At 31.1% G+C, this 23,131-nt stretch overlaps 2 protein-coding genes across 3 annotated transcripts in view; one reads left to right on the top strand and one right to left on the bottom strand.

Moving 5' to 3' along the window:
- Window positions 1-8,346, top strand: part of LOC139498330 (G2/M phase-specific E3 ubiquitin-protein ligase-like) — a 38,258-nt gene extending 29,912 nt beyond the window's left edge. For both annotated transcript variants that reach the window (XM_071286702.1, XM_071286701.1), the window contains exons 13-16: window positions 1,679-1,893; window positions 4,586-4,772; window positions 6,394-6,597; window positions 7,908-8,346. In XM_071286702.1, coding sequence (XP_071142803.1) covers window positions 1,679-1,893; window positions 4,586-4,772; window positions 6,394-6,597; window positions 7,908-8,158 — 857 coding nt within the window. In that variant the 3' untranslated portion in view covers window positions 8,159-8,346. The remainder of the gene's footprint in view (window positions 1-1,678; window positions 1,894-4,585; window positions 4,773-6,393; window positions 6,598-7,907) is intronic.
- A 7,304-nt stretch (window positions 8,347-15,650) lies between these two features.
- On the bottom strand, window positions 15,651-16,968 carry LOC139498328 (uncharacterized). The gene has a single exon (XM_071286700.1). It carries the CDS (start codon window positions 16,798-16,800, stop codon window positions 15,769-15,771), a length of 1,032 nt encoding a protein of 343 aa, XP_071142801.1. The 5' UTR covers window positions 16,801-16,968; the 3' UTR covers window positions 15,651-15,768.
- Window positions 16,969-23,131: the final 6,163 nt, after the last annotated feature.

Genomic DNA, 23,131 nt, shown 5'->3' with positions numbered 1-23,131 from the left:
CGTTGACTTTAATATAGGTTATTGATTAGGGAGACTGCTTTAAAGTCGTTTTAGTGACACACGTACGTGTTTCAAGCATAGTTTTACGTCTCACCTTTTTCATTTACGATGGTCAAGAAAAGAAAACTGTCGTTATGAAGAAATCTATCAAAAAGGTTAAGAAAAACCCCTCGAATGAGAGTAACCCTTCAATGTAATGACTACACATGAAATGAGGAATCTATTTCATGTGATACAGGCTTTTGTTTTGTTGTAAAAACCACTTTTTAGTACAAAAGGGCACATCAGTATTTTTCTTTAAAAAAAACTTTCCCTACTACGAACTATACTGGTATTATATGATAAAAATATGTCCGTTAATTGTGTTATATTCCAGGACTTATATCTTCTTTATTATTAAAAGTATAGTGGCCCCCTCATTTAGAAAAGTTGTTTAAAATACAATGAATATTTTTCCCTTTTACTAAGTTAAAAAAAATTATGTTCTTTTAAAGTAAATGTTTAGTTTTTATTCATTAAAATGTAAGACTCTAAACTAAGTTTGAGAGAATAATCATAGACACAATGGGGCAAAATCATCTTATTTAAGGGAAGGGGTATTTAAGAAAAAAAGGTAAATTTTAAACGAAAAATATAATTATGTTACTTGGCGAAAAAAATAATAAAGTGGCGAAAAATATATTGTTTTGGCGAAAGAGGTGGCGAAAAAAATAATTGACCCAGGGGAAACCCTGAACAACACGATATATTTTGTAAATTGACGATAAAATAAATTCAACAAAAAAAAATGAACAATTTGGAAAAGTCATCATTTTTAAAGAAATGTTCTCATATTCGTGCTGTAAAATTCCAAACTCAATATGTCGTATGACATCATTTATAGTAAGGATTATGTACCCTTCTGTTGACTCAATGCAAAGCTTATGGAAATTTTATAGAATATCCACAGCCTTTCCCCTTGTACTCTCATATCTAAAAATTCGTTGCTTGATAAATAGAGGATTATTACATGCAGTGCTAGCAATGATTTCCTTTAAACAAGTATATAAATTTGAATATTGGTGAAATCAAATATAAATATGGACCAATACAAGTACACCTTCTAGGGTGCGCTCGACTTTCGTGACTCAGCACGAGGTATTTTGTAATTTAAAGGTTGTTTAGAAAGTTTTGCCAACAATACACGCTAGCACATCATAGAAAAACAAGTCAGTCATCAATGTTCTGAATTTTATAACAAAATTCTCTGTATTAAAAGTTTGGTTTTATCTGCCACAAAATCCCCTTTTTTTATTAAACGCAATGAAACAATGAATAATAATGCTTTGCACTAAGTTTCCCCTTAGTATATGTACACAATGGCCCATCTCTGCTATTCATTTTCCTCGCTGTTTTGATACTATTGCAGTTTTAAAATTTCATAATTACATGGCTACAGAAGGGATCATAAACCTCAATCCTTTTTTTTTGTCCGTTTCGTCATTTGGCGTTGTCGGTCTATTTTGTGTTTTTGAGTTTGAATGTCCATTTGATTATTTTCGTCCCTGCTCAAGTAACGAGTTGTGTTCCTTGTTTACATCAAGGTTAGCGAATTAAGTTAAAATTTTCAGCTTTTCTTGACATACTCACTTCTTTAAGGAAACTTAAAACAAAACAGAAATAGATTTTCCATTTACAGGAAAACCTGGTAGACAAACATTTCAACAAAATTTCGTAGAGAAAAAAAAACAAACATTTTTTCACCTTGGTCAGCTGATTGCCTTATCAATTCTTCAAGATGGTCCTGGTCTACCAATCTTTTCCGATATTGTCACAGATTACATAATTAATGGAGAGACAGTTGTCTTAAATCTGGACGATCTCCCTGATGGACTTAGAGATACACTGGATAAGGTTTGTTAATTTTAAATTATTTCTATCCAAATGATTTTGTTTTCCTATTCATTGTTATATTATGAGAATGAAATATGCCATCAAAATAGACCCATAATGCTTCACTTAAAAAAATTATCAAGATATAATTTATTAAACATGTTTAATGTTAAAGTTGAATCAGTTGTCACCAACTTGTGTTGATTTTGTCGTGTAGTTATTTCAATATTCAAAAAGATGCACTTCTAGGTTAAACAACATCAATCGATTTTCCAATTTGAAGTATCTTGACATAAACGTTATTGCCTGCACAGTGCACTGGTATATTTTAATTTGTAATTTATTACGATCATCAGAGATTTATGGTAGGGATTGTCGGTGTAAATACTATATGTGGAGAGTTCAGCTTTCATCCAAATTCTAATTCACTGGTTCTTCTCACATTTATTTATTGATAATCCCGTGGTTTTGCATTTGCCCCCTTTAAAGCATGACATTAATATTTCAAAAAATAAGGCTGCATGCAAGTATGAAGTTATTTTATTTATAAGGGCATGTAGCAATTTTGTTAAAGTTATAACGATTGTCGCATAACTTTTTGTCGGCTACTAAGAAAGGTCACTGCTGAAGTTCAAACTAAATAATCGTTGTAAGCACGCTCTCATACCCCACTCTCCCACTTTGTCACTGGGTAATCAAAATATCATCAGATTTATACTTTCATAACTGCTTTTATTGTCAACTGATAAAAAATTCTTGTGGAGATGTACATCATGTACATCTACAGATTATGCTCATTATATAAATGTTTTATGACATTCTGTGTTATTTATGCAGAGGAGTTGCGGTGACAAACTGTTGCAGTAGAATATGGAGATAAATATTATATTTTCAAATGGTTACAACCTCAAAAAAAATATTCATAGTTTCTGTTGATATGCACATCTACGTAGAATGTCCTTGTTATCTATAAAGTTTCGGGAAATTCTGGTATGTGGATTAAGAGCAGTTGCGATTACAAACTGTATTAATATAGTGTTATTAACTTGCTGTTTCTATTTCGACTTTGTTATATATTCGATGTTAGCTGTATTGGACTCGAATAATAGAGGGCCAGTACAGCTGACTGAGAATCTATTACAGGGCCAATACAGATACAGTTAGTTCATAACACTTTTATGAAATGATTTTAAGGGAACTCACCGTGAGGAAAATATAGAATTTCATATTTGAACTTGGGAGAACTTGTCGGTTTGCGTATTTCACGTCCATGGATTTTTTGTCAACATTGTTAAAATTAATTTCCGATTTCTCATCCAAGTACTTAACATGTTGCTATTACAATTCATTTCATCCAACAAATTTTAAGTAGCAATCAGACAGCTTTACTTTTCGCACTCTTGGATCGTCTACATTCTGATGATTGAATTTTTTAAAGACCTTGCCTAGCTATACAACCCTTGCCTGTCTGCGTTCTGATGAGTGATCAACGGACATGAAAGAAATCCAATAATCGAAGGTCGTACTCGAAAAGGCTTTAAAATATTTTCGTTTCAAGACTTTAAAATGTTATATTACAAAATATGTTTATGCATGACGATACGTCTTAAGTTAAGTAAATCGTAAGCAAATTGAAACCGGAAGTGACGTCCTATATAAGCCCATGTTCGAAAAGCAACATTTACTCTTGCTTTATATCGACAATGGAACGTCAACGGTATTTCACAAGCTGATTTATTCGTTTTAGGGCTGATTTGAATATAGGCCAAATTTCTAAGTTCAAAGAGGCGAAATTTCTAGAAAAAAATATTCATTATTTCCTGTTGATTTAATTATCTGCATAGTTTGTCCTTGTTATCTACCAATTTCCATGAAATTCTATTCTAAGGTTTCAGATGAGTTGCGATGATAGCATTATTGTATATATTGTTAGCCTAAATCAAAATTAAAAATAGGTACATGAGTGTTCACTTGTGTGTAAGACTAGGTCAACTTTTTCCTGGGTTAACTATCTCAGTGGATTTTACGTTATTCATAAATCGGGATCATTGCGTTTAAAGTTCTTCCAAAATATAAAGGATTTGATAAAAAAAAATCAAATTGTAAGCATTGCAGGTAATTCCTTTCATACAATGGAAAGAAACAAAGGGGTAAGTGAGCACAAATATTCGTCCCTTCGTATGAAATTATTTGTTAAAATAAAATAAATGTCCTAAGTGAAGTTATCTAGAGACGTAACTTTTTTATGTTTACCGGTAGAAATTGTCCCATGAAACAAATTTCTTGTGATTATCAACAAAACAAAAATGGAAAATGTACATATTGTTTTCTTTATTTTTTTTACTATTTTATAACGTATACTGGTAATCTACAAACTATTCTTGTTTCATTGATTATAAATCCCTGACTTTTTTAAATGTGTTTCTTGCAAATTAAAGTAAAGTGATTTTTTTGTCGCATTTTTATTTTCCAAGTCCGTTAATAATGTATCTTCCTTCCACGTTTTTTAATATCTAAGTCCATGAGGATTTTCATTCTTACTTGCTCTGTTTAGTTGTTGTATCATTGACAAAGTGTCATGGTTGAGTACAATGCATTCAGAAAAGTTGTGGAAGATGTAAATAGCGAAAAAACACTCATTCAATCATCGAACGTAAACAGTGGATTGTGATTGGCGCCACGTGTATTGATCTATATATCGTATTGCTTTCAGATGCAGGACAGTGCATCAGATAGTGAGGCAAGAGACATGTATTCATCTGTACTGGATATTGCTGCTGACGTTGGTTTTATAGTGCCTTTAACATCATTCACAAGATGTCATGTGAAACAATTGAAGGCGGCTTTTATTGAAAGCCAAATTTCAAGCTGCAAGGATGAGCTTAACCAGTTCATTGAAGGTTTGTGTTTCAAAAAAATAATGGTAGATAACACACTTGATTATTTAAAACCATTTAACTTTCTATTATCAGTTGGTTTTTTTTACCACAATGTGATAAAATTCTGTGATGTTGCATCCGATCGCGATTTGGTTTTGGTTTTTTTTACTTTTCACATTACACAGTATAATGCTTTCTCTTCTAAAACAGTTGGGCTGTGTTAATGCAATTGGTTTGTCTACTGTAACGATAATTTTCATTGGACGTTCACAAATATTTTAAAGGGGTAAATTCTACGTTATACCAGTCCGTAACTAAGAAAGCCACCATTTTAAATTCAATTTTTTTAGTATGTAATTTCTCACATAATAAACATGAAAGTCACGGCTAAAAATGTTTTTTTTATCAACGTTCAAACAATTCTGAAGCAAAGAACGGTATGAATACGTCTAGAATTTTTTTGTGGACTTTTTCATTTATGTCACTAAAACGCAAACTATTTGTTTAAAAACGGTAATTGTTTTAATATGCTGCATCAAAATAGATTAAACTGTATTATATTTTATGTTTGGTCTGCATAAAACTTGATTGTCGCAAATATCTGTTTACCTGGCTTAAACTCAATATGTTCCTTACTTCGTAACTACAATCCCCTTCCCCTCGTTCATGAATGTGACCTACCGAATTAGACTATTTACCGGATTTGTTTTCACATAAGCAACACGACGGGTGCCACATGTGGAGCAGGATCTGCTTACCCTTCCGGAGCACCTGAGATCGCCCCTAGTTTTTGGTGGGGTTCGTGTTGTTTATTCTTTAGTTTTGTATGTTGTGTCATGTGTACTATTGTTTGTCTGTTTGACTTTTTCATTTTTAGCCATGGCGTTGTCAGTTTATTTTAGATTTATGAGTTTGACTGTCCCTTTGGTATCTTTCGTCCCTCTTTTGCGACCGTAAAATCTACGTTTTACGAAGGCCTATCTTAAAAAACATTTCGGTTATCTTCTAAATATGGACTAAATCTCATAAGAATTTGAGGATGATTGTCCTTGCATGGGGATTTGACCCAAAGATGGCACTTTGATAACTAAATAATTAAAATATTGGAGTATGAATTAAGATAAGAAAAACATGACTTCTGAAAATTTCCTTTACTCTGTATTTGAATTGTCCGTTTGAAGAACGCAAGGAAAGGGTTGTGATAATTGGTCTGGAGCTTGGTACTAGTCCGTTGTACTGTGTGTGCATTTATTTGTATGTTATGTGCAGCCATATCCTGTTTGTCAATATTGTTACATCATACATTGTTCAAGGAAAACGTTCTTTATTCAGGCCCAATAAATTCAGCAAATTATCTTCATCAGTTATGATGCAGTGCACACGTTACCGCAATCCATTGAATACATAAGAAAATGCCTGTAACAATTAGTCAGGAATATATCAACTGTTACCCATACGTTTGATATGTTGGGGATTTTGCCATTGATTAGGGACTTTCCTTTTTTAATTTTCCGCAAAGTTCAGTATATTTGTGATTTTACTTTTCCTACAGCAAAGCAGATTTTATTTGTATAAGAACTGCACTTCTAAATAGACGGAAATCTGGATTGTGCTAACAAATAATTTTTTTTCTATCTAATAGGTTTGGATACACACCGAGTCCTGAGCCTGCTTCGGCAGACAGAAAACATAGCATCAGCAAGATGTTTATTCAGTGGTAGAGTGAAACCATTAACTGTTAGTCAACTGAGGGGACTGATAAGATTTAGTTTTAAAGACGGCAATGCTAAAGTTGCGGAGGAGGCCACTGCGCAAGGTTTTATCACATTCCTTCAGGCCACTAAGGGTTAGTTTGTTATTAGATTTTTTGGTCTTTTCTCAATGAGTTTTCTACTTATAACTCACTAAAAACTCCAATTTCAGTCTCTTATTTTGATAAAACATAGTTAAACTTAAGAGTCAAAATAAAACAATGGATCTGCAGTACCACTTAATGGACTCTACAAAAGAGGAGCAAAATATACTAGAGGGATATTGAATCAACTCATCATAGATACCAGGACAAAGTTTTGAAACCAACAAACAGACAAATAATTGAACACAAGACACCTCATAAAATACTAAAGACTAAGCAACAGAAAGCCAACAACAAACTTGAGGTGATTCGGGTGCACAGAAAGGTTAACATGGTTAAGCAGATGTGGCTACCCATGTTATCATAAACCCAGTACATAGTCTAATTCGTTTAGGTCACATTCACGAAGAGGGAATGAATTGTAGTTTCGACACAAGGAACATATCCGACATCATCTGTGAAACGGATATTCCATAACCATGATTACGGTCAACCAACTCGTCCGTAAAATTTACCAAAGGATGATTTCAACTATGCCATTTTAAACCCTTAGTTAAAAAGCCTCCTTGTTACCAGTAATGTTCTCTCAAAGAAATCATTATAGGAAATACAAGTCAGGCAATATCGTATGAATTAGGAGACATATTCCCCTATGCTGGCGCTGCTGGAATGTTGCTAAGTAGAAATCGAAAGTTTACAGTTATGAAGCTGAAATCGAAATATGCTTTAAATTCGTATTATCAATCTTACTTTTGCATGGTTGACATGCACACTACACTTAAACACAATTTTATACAATCGAATATTACTTTTTCCATATCAAAATCTTGCTATTAACAAGTTTCTTGATTGATGTTCTTCAACATAACATCTCTTATTTCCTAATTTGTAATTGTATGAAAAAATCAAAAGCTAAAATAAATGTGATTAACAATTTTTTTCTTTTTCGTCCCGAAAATATACAATTTATTATGCATAACACATTACTGTCTTTTCTCTGAATATATCAATATGGTATGATATAAAGTGAGTATCATTAAGACAAAACACTACATGTAATCACATTAAAGTCAGAATTTAACTTGCAGGAAAACAAAGAACCCATCTAACCAACGAATGTGTAAAAAAAGAGACGATTCTACGTTATTTATTATATTAGGTGCAAGTAATCCTATAAACCTGTATAACAAGTAAGAACTTGGATGGATTTAAAGCAGGCAGATTTCAGTTCAGTATTAAATTTGTTTCAAAAATCAATTAAAATGTGCATTACAATCATAATGTTTTATCTTTTTCCCTAGGAACTGCAACTATAACCAATGGGATAAATTTACAACCGAAGGACGTTCTGATGTGGTTGACTGGATCTACTATTGTGCCAGCCATAGGTTTCCATAAACCTATAGATGTATATTTTTCTCCTAACAAAACTTTTGTAAATACGTGTGCCTTGGCCCTAACACTGAAGACACTACCTGATCTATCCCCGGCCGATGCTGTGTCATATTATACTGAACTAATAATCAATAGTCAAACTTTCACGAAAGGATAAAAACTTAAAATAATTTTGCATGACCATCACGACCAGTGTGGGGACCCCAAGCGGTCAAAAAACAGTAAAGATTTAGAGGTAATAGCACCATTGATGTTCCCCTTTTTTAGTCTTTGTTGATTTTTCACTTTTCTAAATGTGTAGAATTTATCCTTGTTTCAAATAAAGAAATACTAGTCATGAGTAAAGTTTTATACTGTCCAGTACTATAGAAAGAAAATCACATAACATTTCATTGCATATTAGAGAATAATCATCACAAAATTACCAGACATAGGTTTCCATAAAGCTATTGATGTAGACACGTTCGAAAACGTTTGTAAATTCCTGGTCGAAGACTGAAGACGCATCCTTATCTATTCTCGGCAGATACTGTGTCGTAGTTTTTAGTTAAATATATCTTATTGGACAAAACAAATGGATTAAACACAAGTATTTAAACTTAGTTCACTCTATTCCATAATATGCATGAATATACATATATTTATATTGCACATTACATAATTAAGAAAACAATAAGATTATGGTACAAATCATTCAAAAGGTGATGAATTTTTTTGATATATCAAATTAAAGGGAAAAGGGAAAAATCATAAAAAATTGAAAGTCGAAATTTGGCTAACATTTACATTTGATTAATGACCACGACAGTTATTTGAATCATAAAATATATGTTTATACTCAAACTTTAAGTGACAATAGTAAACCTTGCAAAGAGGGACGAAAGATACCAGAGGGACAGTCAAACTAAAATAAATCGAAAATAAACTGACAACGCCATGGCTAAAAAAGAAAAAGACAAACAATCAAATAATAGTATACATGACACAACATAAAAAACTAAAGAATAAGCAACACGAACCCCACCAAAAACTAGTGGTGATCTCCGTAAGGGTAAGCAGATCATGTTCAACATGTGGCACCCATCGTGTTGCTCATGCTATAACAAATCCGGTAAATAGCCTAATTCGATAGGTCCCATTCATGACATTGAAGGGGATTGTAGTTACGACGTAAGGAACATATACGATATTATCTGTGAAACGGTTATTCGATAACGGTCAACCAACTCGTGATGGCGTCCATAACATTTACGAAGGGATGATTTCAATTTCACCATTTGGAACTCCTGGTTTAATAGCTTCCTTGTGAGCAGCAACCCTCTTTCAAGAAAATCATGATAGAAAATGCCAATGAACGTTAAGCATGTATAAGCATTAATCATTTAACTTCTTTTCCTTACATAATACATGTACCTTGCTTAACTTTAAAAAATAGAATTTAAGATGAGGTAAAAATTATCAGCAGTTTTATGTATTTTAAAGTATACTATAAATATTGTTTATCACTTCTGGTTAGAATATACTAAATAAAATTACATGGGCCTAGCCATTTGTGAAGGGAACATGATATAGAGATAAACATAGCTAGCTATCTGTGATTGATTGTGATATCATTTACATGTTTTTCTACTGGAAAACATTATTTATAAAGTTTCATGCAAGCACAAACTTGTCCTTGTAAGTGTACATGATCAAGAGCCGGAAACGCTTTTTATTTTGATCACAATTTAGGGAAATTTTCTGCAAAATCGTAGTGTATCGTAAAAAGCAAAATATTCACCAATAAAGCCATGGGATCATATATATTCAAGTGCGGTAAAATCATAAATAGAAACCGAGCTCCAATTAGACAAAACTTGTTGTTTCATAAATAGTTTATTAATACGCTAAATAAGGAGAAAATTGCTAAAAATAGCATTGTCGGCAGTGGGGCCTATATATAGTACTTTATATTCTAAAGTTGTTTTAGGGTAAATCCTACAAAGTACCTATCTCTAAACAAAAGTATATTTCAGTACACATGGTAACGTTATTCAGTATCATTTTATCAAGTTATACATAAATCTTAACAGTACATTTAAATATTGTGTCCAATAAATTTAAATGGCTTATCTTGAAAGATTTTCAATATGTCAAGGCCGTTTTAAACGTTAATTTTAATAACAAACATTACGCAATTACGTAAGTTCACTTAGTTCATTGAGCTACGAGTGCATTTAGTTTAAAGAAGACAGGTCAGTTGAATTATTTGATTTGATTTAGACACAAAAACTTAAAACCGATTTGATGCGTTTTCAAGATGATGTACTCAAAAAGACCAAATATATCCATTAGCTGAAATTACCTATTGAATGACTGAATGAATAAATATTTTTTTTATGAATGAATGAATGAACGAATGAATGAATGAATGAATGAATGATTGAATGAATGAATGAATGATTGAATGAATGAATGAATGAATAAATGAATGAATGAATGAATGAATTAAGGAAGGAAGGAAGAAAGGAAGAAAGGAAGGAAGGAAGGAAGGAATGGTGGATAAATGGATGGACGGACGGACGAAAGAATCGGCATACGATGAATAAAAATCAATCCACAGAACATGTCTTTTTAAGTTATTATATAATATAAATGTTGGCTTACATTTTGTGTCTTAACAAGTTGCAAACATTTTTCAAAAGCTGTAACTTGAGGCTAATTAAAAAAACTATTTTGTGAGCAAAAATCATCATATATGAAGCGTTTGCAAAATTCAAGGATTCAAAAATGACAAATGCCAACTATTTTATACTAGATAAACCAGATAGAATTTATTTAGTGGGATTAAATGCATGCCATTCATTAGATCGACAGATTTAAATAAACGATCAGTGGCAAGTTTTTCATGCATGTTCTGAAAAATATACCAATGACTGACAATTTTCCTATATTCCACTCACCTTGTGAAACTCATTATTTGAAGGAGAATGATAACATGCAATAAGCAAACACATTATAATAATAAAAATGTACAGTAATTTCATGGTTATGGTAATACCGACTCCTAGAAGAGTTACAAGGGTTATAAATAACTTTCTTATTACCAATTATCGGATTAAATGACCCCATTTTGAACTTTCAAATTTTTTATGTAGCAATATTAGAACAGCAACTGCATATACAGTATATATCTCTCTTCTGAAACGATATACCAGAGCTTGCTTTTACTTTAATCTTTAAATAAATGTGTAATTGCTATTTGGTTGACTGTTACGGAATATTAGTTTCGTATTTATTGACGAATTTGTGACAATTGCCGGAACTGCACTCCTATTTTATTTTTTGTTTTCTTGAAAGTACCTTCCCGAATAAGACCTTCCACTGGATTTCTTCTGCTACATGTTACACAGCATTTTTGTATCCCCTTCTAAAACCTTAGATATCACCGCCGGATTTTAGTGTGTGATGTGTTGCATAGTCGGCATTATTTAATTTTGTGTTTCGTAAACTGTTGGGTTTTTTTTTTATTTTTTGCCATGGCGTTGTCAGTTTGTCTTCGACTTATGAGTTTGAATATTACTTTTGGTTTCTGTTGTAAGTGTTATATAGTTATTCTTAGCAACACACATATGTAATGATATTTAAGGTCATAATGGTTAAAGAGTTATTGCCAAATAGAATATGGCCCGTACTTTATACAAATTATGGCAATTATTACAATCTGGAATCAAAAATATGTCTTGGAAATAATAGAAAGTCTGATTGTATCTAATAAGTTGATAAGTATTAAAAAGGTAAACGTAAAAAGCAATCATCATATGTAGTGTATTGTTCAAAACAGTGTGTTAAATTAAAAAGATTTTTGTCTTAAACGGATCTGTTATTATACCCAAAAACAAATTAAGAAGCAGATTTCATATCTTATTGTTCATCCTTGCCATTGTGTTTGATTCTAAGGATTGGATAAAGCAATACCCTCAGTATACCAAAAGGCATACCAAATCACATCTTTAAGGTTGCAATTTGAAATACATATTGAAATGTAAATTTCAAAACCACCATTATTGGAATAATATGTATTTGATAATATACGTAATAACGTTATGCGGTACTTGTATCATTATCTGGTGACAAAACGTGCGAGGAATCATCAAATGGATATATCAATTGAAATATAAATCCTCATCCAGAGAGTACATGAAGGTATGATAATAAAACATGTCACAGTTGTCTATAGTTCGAGTGTTAAGGAAGTTTGCTGCTAAGTTTCAAAATAAATAACTTTTCATAAAACAAGTATATATTGATAGGGTATTAATTGAGGAACAAATTAAAGGGGTCAATGTGCTTGTTTTCGAGATATTAGACATTAGAATTTTGGCGGGAAAATGTTCTCTTTTGATTGGTCTTAGCTTTATCATTGACAAGTTAAAGTTCTCAAAAGCTATAAAAAAACATATCAGATTTTATGAGACTTTTACAAAGGGCTTATAATTATACATGTAAAAGATTTATAAAAAGAAAAATGGGGGTCCATCGGAAAATGTTTTAAGGCATTAAAATGGAGAAAACCAGAGGAATTCGAAAAAATGACAAAAATTCCAAAACATGACAAGCAATCATCCTTAAACATGTTAAATGAATGTTTTGATCTGTATTATATGTAAAACCGTTGGGACACCTTTTCATTTTGGAAAAACGAAATAACAGACAAAAGTGACTTTTTGTGAAGCGATCAATAAAGTATACATTGTATATATTAAATAAATACATCAATACATCAATATTTTTATACATCTAGGTGCAAATGATTTAGTTTTTATGAAATCAAAAGAGCTAATAGAGAACATCAAATGTTCAATTTTGAGAATAAAGGTTTTTGCACCTGACATCAGAATAATTTGGTCAGACATTTTACCAAGGCCCTATTGGCATGGAACATTAAGGCCGAATAAAGAATAAAGACCGAAGGCCAATATATTTCGAGGTATCCAGCTATCAAAGCCTCTGAACACAATTTATTTAGACATGACGGCTGCCACCTGTCACAAGTCGGTATTGGCATTTTCCTAAATAACATTCAGGCTGCCATTGAAAACTTTCGTACTCGGTGTTGCTAAGGTTTTCCCACCAGATAAATGAGCGCAGAGAATGTTTGGCGGTGAATGGGGATTTATAAGACCCCCATTCATTTGGCGGTTCAGGGAGACAATAAACGGACTTGGAACTGTCCCCCTCTGGCACATATCTCTACCCTACCGGCTCTTTAGTGGAGGGTATCAAATAATTTCCTAGGGTTCACTCTTGTCATCAAGAGGAATCCCCTCCACTTCTGGTATCAGAAGGGAGGTGTCATCTCCGCAGTACACATAATTCAGGTTGTTTGCATTTAAAACATCGGAGAGACTGTTGTTTTCAGAGGTCTGTGTAAACAGAGGGGGGATGTTTTGACACTTATGTTATCATAGGGTCACCGATATGCTCTTTTCAATCCTTTGGCTATCGGTTTGTTTGTCTTCCTGGAACTGGTTAAACATTTTATCTGCGGCCTATCAAATATCCACACATACATATTTTGTACATATACTTGTTGTATTATTAGTAATAAATATTCTATATTCTTTCTACAATTTGTATTGTCGGTTTTTCAGCGCCAGTAGTCCGTTTATTAATTACATTGACGCTAAAGTAGATGATTGTTACTTACAACACTTTGGTATATTCAACAATACCAAATACTATGACTATGCCTTTCTGTCATATTTACTCATAACCATAACGTTTGCAATGTATACTTGTCATTTTTATTTATAAAATATTAAGAAACTAAGATTTCAACTCCCTTAGGCAAAGTTGACTTTAGATGAATTTGGCTATTTATTTTAGGTATTTTTGACATATATCTCTTCAACGAATTCGGTACTTATACATCCTCGGATTTCAACATGTTCAAATGTTTGGCGTTGAGCGTAAATCTAGAAAAACGCTTCAGACGCATGAAATTACTAAACTTGTTGTTTTCAATTTGTCACCAATTTGACCTGTTGAAATGTAACAAATATTGTTTTTCATGAATGCAATATCTAAATATTTACCTTTTTTGATCGCCAACTTTCGAGCCACAAACATCACAATCACATTTACAATTCTTGGCGATGAAGTAACCCAGTATGCAGGGCGAAAAAGGAATTAGTAAGACAAGAAACGGTAACAGAATGATCTTTAGGCATGTTTTGATGTATTCCCTACATGATCTGCAACAATCTCTTTCTCTTCTACCGATCTGTCGCGGACTTCCGGTTCTAATGGGAGGTCTTGGGACAGGCCTAGGGCGTTGACGAATTGGTTTTTTCCGATACACAGTACAACATTTGCAACTTGTGAAAAATCGCCATGATATCTTAGAAAAGGAAAATAGTCCGTTTAGGGCAATTAATAAGTCAGTTAAATCTATAGAACAGTCCAATGTGCAAACATAATAAAATCCCATAATTAACACTATCTGGGAAATTTTAATGAAAAATAAAAACACGAACGTTTCTACATATTCGAGGTTAGTCTTTGTATTTTTCGGATTACCTTTTATTTCGTTATAGAGTTGGTATATAATGTGTAAAATCTGAACCACCGATAATACCGTTGCTACTATGTTCAAAGTAAGGAAAATAAATTGTATAGTTTTACCAGTTCCTTCGCATTCGTTAGTAAATTTTACATCTTTTACGCTTCGTTCTGCAGCGATTGTATAGTTTCCTGTTTTGTTCATTTCAGAATATTCCATCCAATCAATCAACAGATCGAGGATAATAAGCACAATAGAAATTATATGTTTTGCGCGGTTAAACATTTTGCGTCTATCAAAACGAGGCTTCTTCTTCCATTCGTCATTTCCTTCTGCAATTTGTGTATTCATCGTCGATTTTTCATGTTCTTGGTCTACATTTTCTGGTATATGTCTACGTTTTAGAACATAAGAGTGTCCTGCTGACTCTGCTAATAAAATAACTGATGTAGTGTTTTTTTTTGTTTTTTTTTATTCAACAATATATTGCTTGCTGTTAACAATTTACTTCACTAGTCCAGCATTCTAGAGAAGGGTATCTTTATTTTAACAAGAAATCCAGGATTTCTCTCTGTTTAACAATAAAACATTACAATTTATCTAATCTATGTTATAAATATTTCATTTTCAACCGTAAATAAATAAGTATATATGAAATTTTAATTTATCAATATGTGTATCTAGCTTGTTTGGAAAGAAAAAGTTTCCGGAAATAGTTCACACTTGCAGTTATCGATTTTATATTATTGTATTAATATCTCTTCCTGGTTTGGAAATTACCAGTTTAGAATAGTGATTTCTGATTAATATAATTAGCAATTCACAGGTATGTATTAATGTTTCGATTCTGGAAAAAAAAGATAGTATGTAAATATTTTTTTTCCTTTTTTTAAACGATAAAAAAAAACAGTGGATAACAAATACCGTTATCTCCACGCTTATCGGTGATAGGTAAAATTATTTCTCTAAATCAGTTCCGGATCTAAAAAAATTATAATATTATCCTTTTTCTTGGGAAGAATCTGTTTTAGCGGACCCCAGAAGTTGGAAGATGCACAATTTATGCGCATGACCGATAACCCCGAGTTACGTTGCTATGCTGAAATATAAACAGTGGCCATTTTTTTTACCGCTTCGAAAGACGTCGATGTAAATGATTTTTAAAAAGTGATTTTAACTAGTGAAACTGAACAATTAAAAATAAATATAATGCACTTACCCATTTAAGCTTGAAAATCATCCATACTAGAATTTAGTGTGTTTGTTATTTCGTTTAGTACTCTTGGTTTTTTAGATGCAGGTTGTGGTACACGGACGGTGATGGTTTCTGTCGTAATTAGGGCTTGCTTTTGTTTTTCCGGATTATACACTTTTTTAATAAGGTTAATAAATGCTAGGAAAGGGTCGTCAGAGCCAATAATATATTTTTTTCGTACACAATATTGACTGAAATAAGTGTCATAAAGGGATTTTACTGTGCCGTATTTTGGAAGTGATTTTTTAAGTGCTCGCCAAGTACTTTCAATCGTATTTGTATGCGCTCCTGTTTCAGGGTCTACAAAATTTACAGAATGGTTGACTTTTAAGTGTTCAAATCCCTCAGATCCTAGACAATCATATGCCTTCCAACAGTCGCTGATGATTGTGGTTCCTGGTTTTATGTTGTCTTTTATTAATTTTAACAGTGTTTCTTTTGTCCGATTTTCTACTGATGCAAAAAAACTTTTTTTGCTGTCTCTTTCTATACCTCCAAAGACCCACTGTCCTTCAACTCGACGCCCTTTATGGTATTTTCTTTTTCCAAATTTACTTTCGTCTATTTCTACGATAACGTTTTCTCCACCTATTTTTTCACTGTCTATTTCCAAAATTTCTATGCAAACTTCACGGCAATAATTGTACCAATCTACGATTGTTTGATTACAAATAGAAAGTTGATGTTTAACAAATTCTTGGTCTATTTTGTAAATCCAGAAATAAGTGATGAATAATATTTTTTCCAAACTTAAATTATGTCCTTGAAACCAGGATCCGTTTCTGATGGAGACCTTTTTATTGCATTTTTTGTTGCTACACTTCCAATAAAAAATGTCGTTTGAAAAAGAACTGTCTTTTCTTAAACTGAAATGTCCATGGCTACACTTTTTACATACCTCTCCAGATAAATCTAGAATTAATCCTAGTGAAAAACACCACTGAATAATTTTCTCAACACTTTCACAAATAATAAACAAATCTTTTAACTTGATCGGCATTTCCGTATTTACATTGTAACAGTGTTTGTAAACACAGCTGATTTTACGTTACGGTTGACTATGACGTCACTTATTCATGAATATTCATGACATAGAGGTCACAGATAATGGAATTTTTATCACGTGATATACCTACCTGAGTTACGAAAGCGTAGATATTTTGTACACTTACCAAGACGTATTTCTACTAGATTTTGTAATTTTCATTTAAAAAACTGTTTAAAATAACAGTTTTTTAAACAAAACTTGACCTGGGGAGTTCGATTTTGACCTTCTTTTTTTGATTTTTGGCCTATTTTCGTTTTTAACTTTTTGGCGGGACCAATTCCTATATACTAGTACTTACTATAGTTTCCCGTACTTTTTATGGGGTCCGCTAAAGTAGAGATTATACATTTGCAAACATAAAAAAATTATTACAACAATTTGACAACTTTATCAAGTAGACATTTATTCTTAGTATGTTTACTAGTTGCCTGCACTTTGTAGCTGTACATGAATTCTGCTTTAAATACAGAATATACATCTAAAGATTTTGTTTTCTGTTCAGACATATAATTTGCCTTATAAATACAAAACAATTTAATAGTAATCAGATAATTAATTTCATAGTATTGCTCATCATTTATTTTAACATTTTACACGAAAGACTCTTAATGTATTCAAGGCTAAGCATTGTCTTCCATTTGTAAAAACCAACAGGTATTTCAATTTCATTCTTAATTAATATAGTATAAATTTTTCTGGTATCTACATTTTCTAAATATTCTTTTTTGTTACAATTATTATTAATATGTATTGCATAGGGCGTTTTTACTTTAGTTTTCTTTGAATTTTCCTGTTTTAAAATCTTTAACCATTCTCTTGGAAAAGCTTTCTTTAATTGGTAAAATTCTGACATCCAGTTACTTTTTATTTTAAGCTTTTGTAAAATAAAATTCTCTTCTATATTACCATTGTCATCAATGATGTCATTAACAAAGATAATATTACTATTTATCCAGTTTTGGAATAAAAGGAATTTATTTTTTATCTTTATGAAATGATTTCCCCAAATAACTTCTTGACGTATAGATCTAAAGTTTTTTGGCTGTTGTACTTTTTTATTAGTTATCCATGCTTTGACAATGTTGAAATAAAATTTTGGCAGCTCCTTTAACTCTGGAATAGAGTCAGTATTATCAATATTCATATGAAAGATAAGGAAATCTTTTCCAAACTTATTAAAAGAAAAAAGTGGAATAATTTTCCAATTTTTTAGATCTCCATTAATTAACCTTTTGATCCACCCAATTTTGATAGATTCTATATATTTATCTATGTTTATCATTTTTAAACCCCCATCTAGTTCACCAAAGCTAAGTACTGTGCGTTTAACCTTTTCTCTTTTGCTTTTCCATAAAAAATTATAGATATTTTTTTTAGATTTAACAATATATTCTTTTTCAATATGTGAAACAGATGCTAAAAAGGTAATATTTGGTATAATCAATGATTTGATAACTGTTATTTTACCAATCATTGTTAAATGTCTTTTCTCCCAATTTTTAATAATCTTTTCAGACTTTTCTATTTGCTTTTCTGCATTAAGTTTATGACATTCATTTTTGTTACAACCGACTTTCACTGGTTTGTTTGTAAAGTTGATGTTTTCATATTTTTCTTTGCAATGTTTGTGTTTTCCTAACCAAATGCCTTCTGTTTTTGATCTGTTTAATTTAAGCCCTGATAAAGTGCCAAAAATTTCAATCATGTTTAATACTTTTGAAATGTCTTGTTTTGTTTTTAAAAAAAGTGTTGTGTCATCTGCGAGTTGACTGATTTTTAAAGAATGTGTTTTCCCATCTATTTTGATTTCAAATCCTTTAATGTTATTGTCTTGTCTTATTCTACATGCTAATATCTCGACAGCAATAACAAAAATTAAAGCACTGCACGGACATCCTTGTCTAATCCCTCGAAAAATGTTGAGGGGTTCAGATATCCACCCATTATCGATCACTGAGCTTTTAATGTCTGTATACAAAGTTTTTATCCATTTGAGCATAGAATCTTGAAAGCCAAATTTTTTAATGCTGAGAACATGAAATCCCATTCTAAAGAGTCAAAAGCTTTTGAAAAGTCTAAAAATAATAATGCTTTTTCTATATTAAATTTTTCTGCATAATCAATTATATCCTGGACCTGTCTGATGTTATAACCTATATATCTATTTTTTACATAACCATTTTGATCTTCATGAATAATTTTTGGTAAGACATTTTTAATGCGCTGAGCTAATGAATATGCTATTAATTTTGTATCTACATGTAATAAAGTTATGGGTCTATAGTTATCTAAACTCAGTGGATCATTTTTTTTTATGGATAAGAGAGATAACTTCTAATTTCTGAGAAGTTGTTAACTCCCCTTTTTTATATGAAAAATTAAATGTGGATACAATGAATTCTTTTAATTCTTCCCAAAATGTTCTATAAAATTCTACGCTTAAACCATCAATTCCAGGTGATTTGTTCAATTTCATCTTAAATAGTGAATCTGTACATTCATCTATAGTTAATTTTCCTTCCATAATATCACTCTCTTGTGTTGTTAATTTATGATCAATATTTGTATCATTAATATAATCATTTATAAATTTTATATCTGGATTTGTACTTTTATAAATATCTTTATAGAATTCTTTCTCTAATTGTAAAGTTTTGGATGAGTCAGTTTGTATCACTCCTTCTTTATCTCTAAGTGCAGTTATAGTTTTTCTTGTTTGTCTAGCTTTTTCCAAACCTAAAAAGAATTTCGTATTTTTTTCTCCTTCTTCTACCCATTGAATTCGTGACCTGATTTGAGCTCCTTTTGTTTTTATTTCATATATTTTCTTCAATTTACTTTCATTATTAATTAATTCTTCTTGAAAATATTTTATTACCTCATCTTTACAATGTTTGTTAATTTGTTCATTTAATTTTTTGATTTTGTTTTCCAATACATGTATTTCACTTATGTTCTGTTTTGCTTTTCTTTTACAGTATTCAGTGGTGTATTCTTTGACCTCAATTTTGAATAAGTCCCAATGGTGTCCAATATTTTTGGTAAGTTTTGGATTGTTTTTATATTTATGAATTAGGCCATTTATTATGTTTCTATATTCAATATTATTCAAAATGCTGTTATTAATTTTAAAATATCCTTTCCCTTTTGATTGTGATCTCCCTTTCAACTTTAATGATATAGCTTGGTGGTCTGTGTGAGATATAAGTGCAGGTCTTATATCTGCTGAGCATATATGTGATCTTATTTCTGGGCATATAAGAAAGAAATCTATGCGAGAGGCTTCATTCATATTGTTTTTGCGCCTCCATGTAAATTGTGTATTGTTACTATGTGTCTCTCTCCAAATGTCTATCAACTTTATTGTTTTAATTAGAGTTTTTAAACTGTTAACTGGTTTTTGTGTTTTTTTATTTGTGCTGTAATTTTTTCTGTCAATATTTGATAGAGTATCATTCATATCTCCACCAACAATTACCATCCCTAAGCTGTTTTCTGATATCATATCTTTTACTTTTTTGAAAAAAACATTTCTGTTTTTTTGTAAATTTGGAGCATAAATATTTACTAAAGTATAAATGCTATCTTTAATTTCTATATTAAGCAAAATTATTCTCCCTTCTTTATCTTGAAATTTATCAATAAATTTATATTCTATTTTCTCATTAATATAAATTGACACCCCTCTTGATTGTGAATTACCATAGCTATTATATATGTCACTTTGAATTCTTCATTCAAATCTTTCTCTAAATTAACAGTGAAATGGCTTTCTTGTACAAATAAAATATTACAATGTTGATGCTTCATCCACATATGAAGTCTTTGTCTTTTATCTTTTGATCCTAGTCCCTGACAATTCAATGAACATATATGTATAGTTTCACTCATTATTTGTCATAAGTGTCATAATGAAAATACAATGTTTACCCAAATCTGATGTTAACAACATGATAATAATAAATGCAAAGTCAATATGTATTTTTGTAAATCTATACATTATACCCCTTCTACATACACTTTTTAATTTAATAAAAAATATTCCATTATGTAAGCAATCACTAGTAGCCAGATTTAAGTCTGAAACGGTCATTTTGGTCTGATCAAGTCTTAATCGACTTAATTTACCGCTAGAGAAAAACGTTAAGACCTGTTTAGACACTCAGACTCGGTTAAGATATATTGTGTTCAGTCAGATCAGTCGTGTCAAGATAAATAAGACAGATTCGTCTAGCATCCAAATAAGACTTGATTAGATCACGTTCAGATTAAATAAGACCAAAGGCGAACAACTTGTTTAGTTGTAGTAAGATCGTGTTCAGTTGTGTTAAGATTTTAAATATTTTGAATAAAACGGGCGACACTTTATCTGTTTTTATCAGGGGTTACTCCCCCTTTATGAATATGATCTCTATATCTTGGATGATATTCTTTTGTGATCTTTTAATATGACTGTATATCTATTTAATTAAATAAAGTATGCAAACTTTAAAAACAATTCATTTATTTCCGATAGAATCTTTAACATTTCATTGGTTATATGAGAAAAGATTAATTGTTGTAACCGGAAAATTTGTCATAAAAACTTTGCAGTCTGACATAAAGTAGTCCTGTATGTATGCATTCCGCCTCTAAAGATATAATGATCAGTATTAAATATATCTCAAAGATGTTCTTAAACATTTTTTGTTTCTAATGTAGAGTAATAGTTCTTATCTATATTTGGTCAATAAACGTATATTTTAAGTATATAATTTACTTTTTATTTTAAAATTGTACACAGATGACAGATGCTTGGTGAACGTTATTTACATTTTAATAAACGGATTATCTAAGCAGTCAACCGAAACGGATGAGCATAAACTACCTAAATAATTACGCATTCGTGTCACTGGACGTATAATGAATGAAGTTCTATGTTTTATCTTTAATATAAGATGTATAAGGTTAAACCGGGTTAAATTATTACATTTACAAATAAAACATTATTTTATATTTTTTTAATAAATGCAACAATTATATTAGCATATTTTAAAAATTTAATTGACAGTTTATATTGACCATTATATACATATAAAGACCGATGTCGATAACTCATTTGAATTTTTTTTTCGCCATTTTCTTTTTAGCACGAATTAAATACAAGAGTAAATCATATCATAGAAAAATACCAAACAACGTTAGTTAAGACACGATTGATAAAATCTAATGTACGGTTTATATTTCTGTTTCGTATCAGATATTTTGAAGCACCAGTGTTACTACTCATTTTGAAAAACAGTGAGACGCTTACATGCTATTTCGGAATTGACCAAAAAGCTATAAAATAACGTAGCGAAATGACCGTATTTATAGATTAGACTTTTGTTTTTTCATTTTTAATTGTTATACACTAGTCATTTTAGGGTCCGTTAGAGCTTGCTGTTCGACGAGGGCCAAAGCTCCGTGTTGAGGTCGTACTTTTGACCTCTTATTAAATTATACCATGTGACTTGAATGATGGAGAGTTGTTTCATTGACACACATACCACATCTTCTTATTTATATTAACTGGGAGCAGTTTACAACATTTTCATTTAGAAAAAAAAAAAAAAAAAATTCAATAAATCAAATGGATTTGTACCATATTGTTACATTCAAAAGTCTTTAATTTTGATTGATAGTATACATTATACGTATTGCATTGCTTCAAAAATAATGTCCAGTGTCAAATATTACACATCGATGGCCACTTAGATTAGTTACTTTATAGAAATTCATTTCCTTGGATGGAAGTACACGCTAGTATTTTGTCCTTTAAAGTTAGTCTGTCTGTTTAATAATTCAGTTTAAGGAGAATTCTTCGTCATTTGCAAATAGACAACAAAAAAAAGTAAAAAAAAATTTGCTTACGATTGCATTCAGGCAGAGAGAAATATGTTTTATTTTATTTCAGATGATTTAGAACAGATATAAAAATATTCTTAATCTTTTACAATCTACAAGTATAATTTGATAATGTTTTTTATACACACGGTATATAAAATGCTTGTAGTATTCCGTTACTGGTTGTACGCTCATATTTAAATACCTTTCTGTTTAATAAGAAAGTGAGAGAAAAAAACAGTTATTGAAATTCGCCTGAAAAATAGTAAACGAATAGCGGCTATCTAAATTATTTTTCAAATATCGAATAAACAAATAAATCGGCCACGCTTGAAATTTGTTTTTTACTGACAGGTGTCTGCTGGTATTCGATTGGACATCAGTATCAATGTAGGCGTAACAACCTATCATATTTATC

The sequence above is a fragment of the Mytilus edulis genome, chromosome 12 (genome assembly GCF_963676685.1).
Source record: "Mytilus edulis chromosome 12, xbMytEdul2.2, whole genome shotgun sequence".
Lineage (NCBI taxonomy): Eukaryota > Metazoa > Mollusca > Bivalvia > Mytilida > Mytilidae > Mytilus > Mytilus edulis.
Note: the sequence above shows the minus strand (reverse complement) of the source record. Positions and strands in the feature narration are given on the sequence as shown.

Bases quoted from the DNA above. Each gene is read 5' to 3' on its own strand.
- LOC139498328 (XM_071286700.1), bottom strand. From the start codon at position 16,800: ATGCCGATCAAGTTAAAAGATTTGTTTATTATTTGTGAAAGTGTTGAG.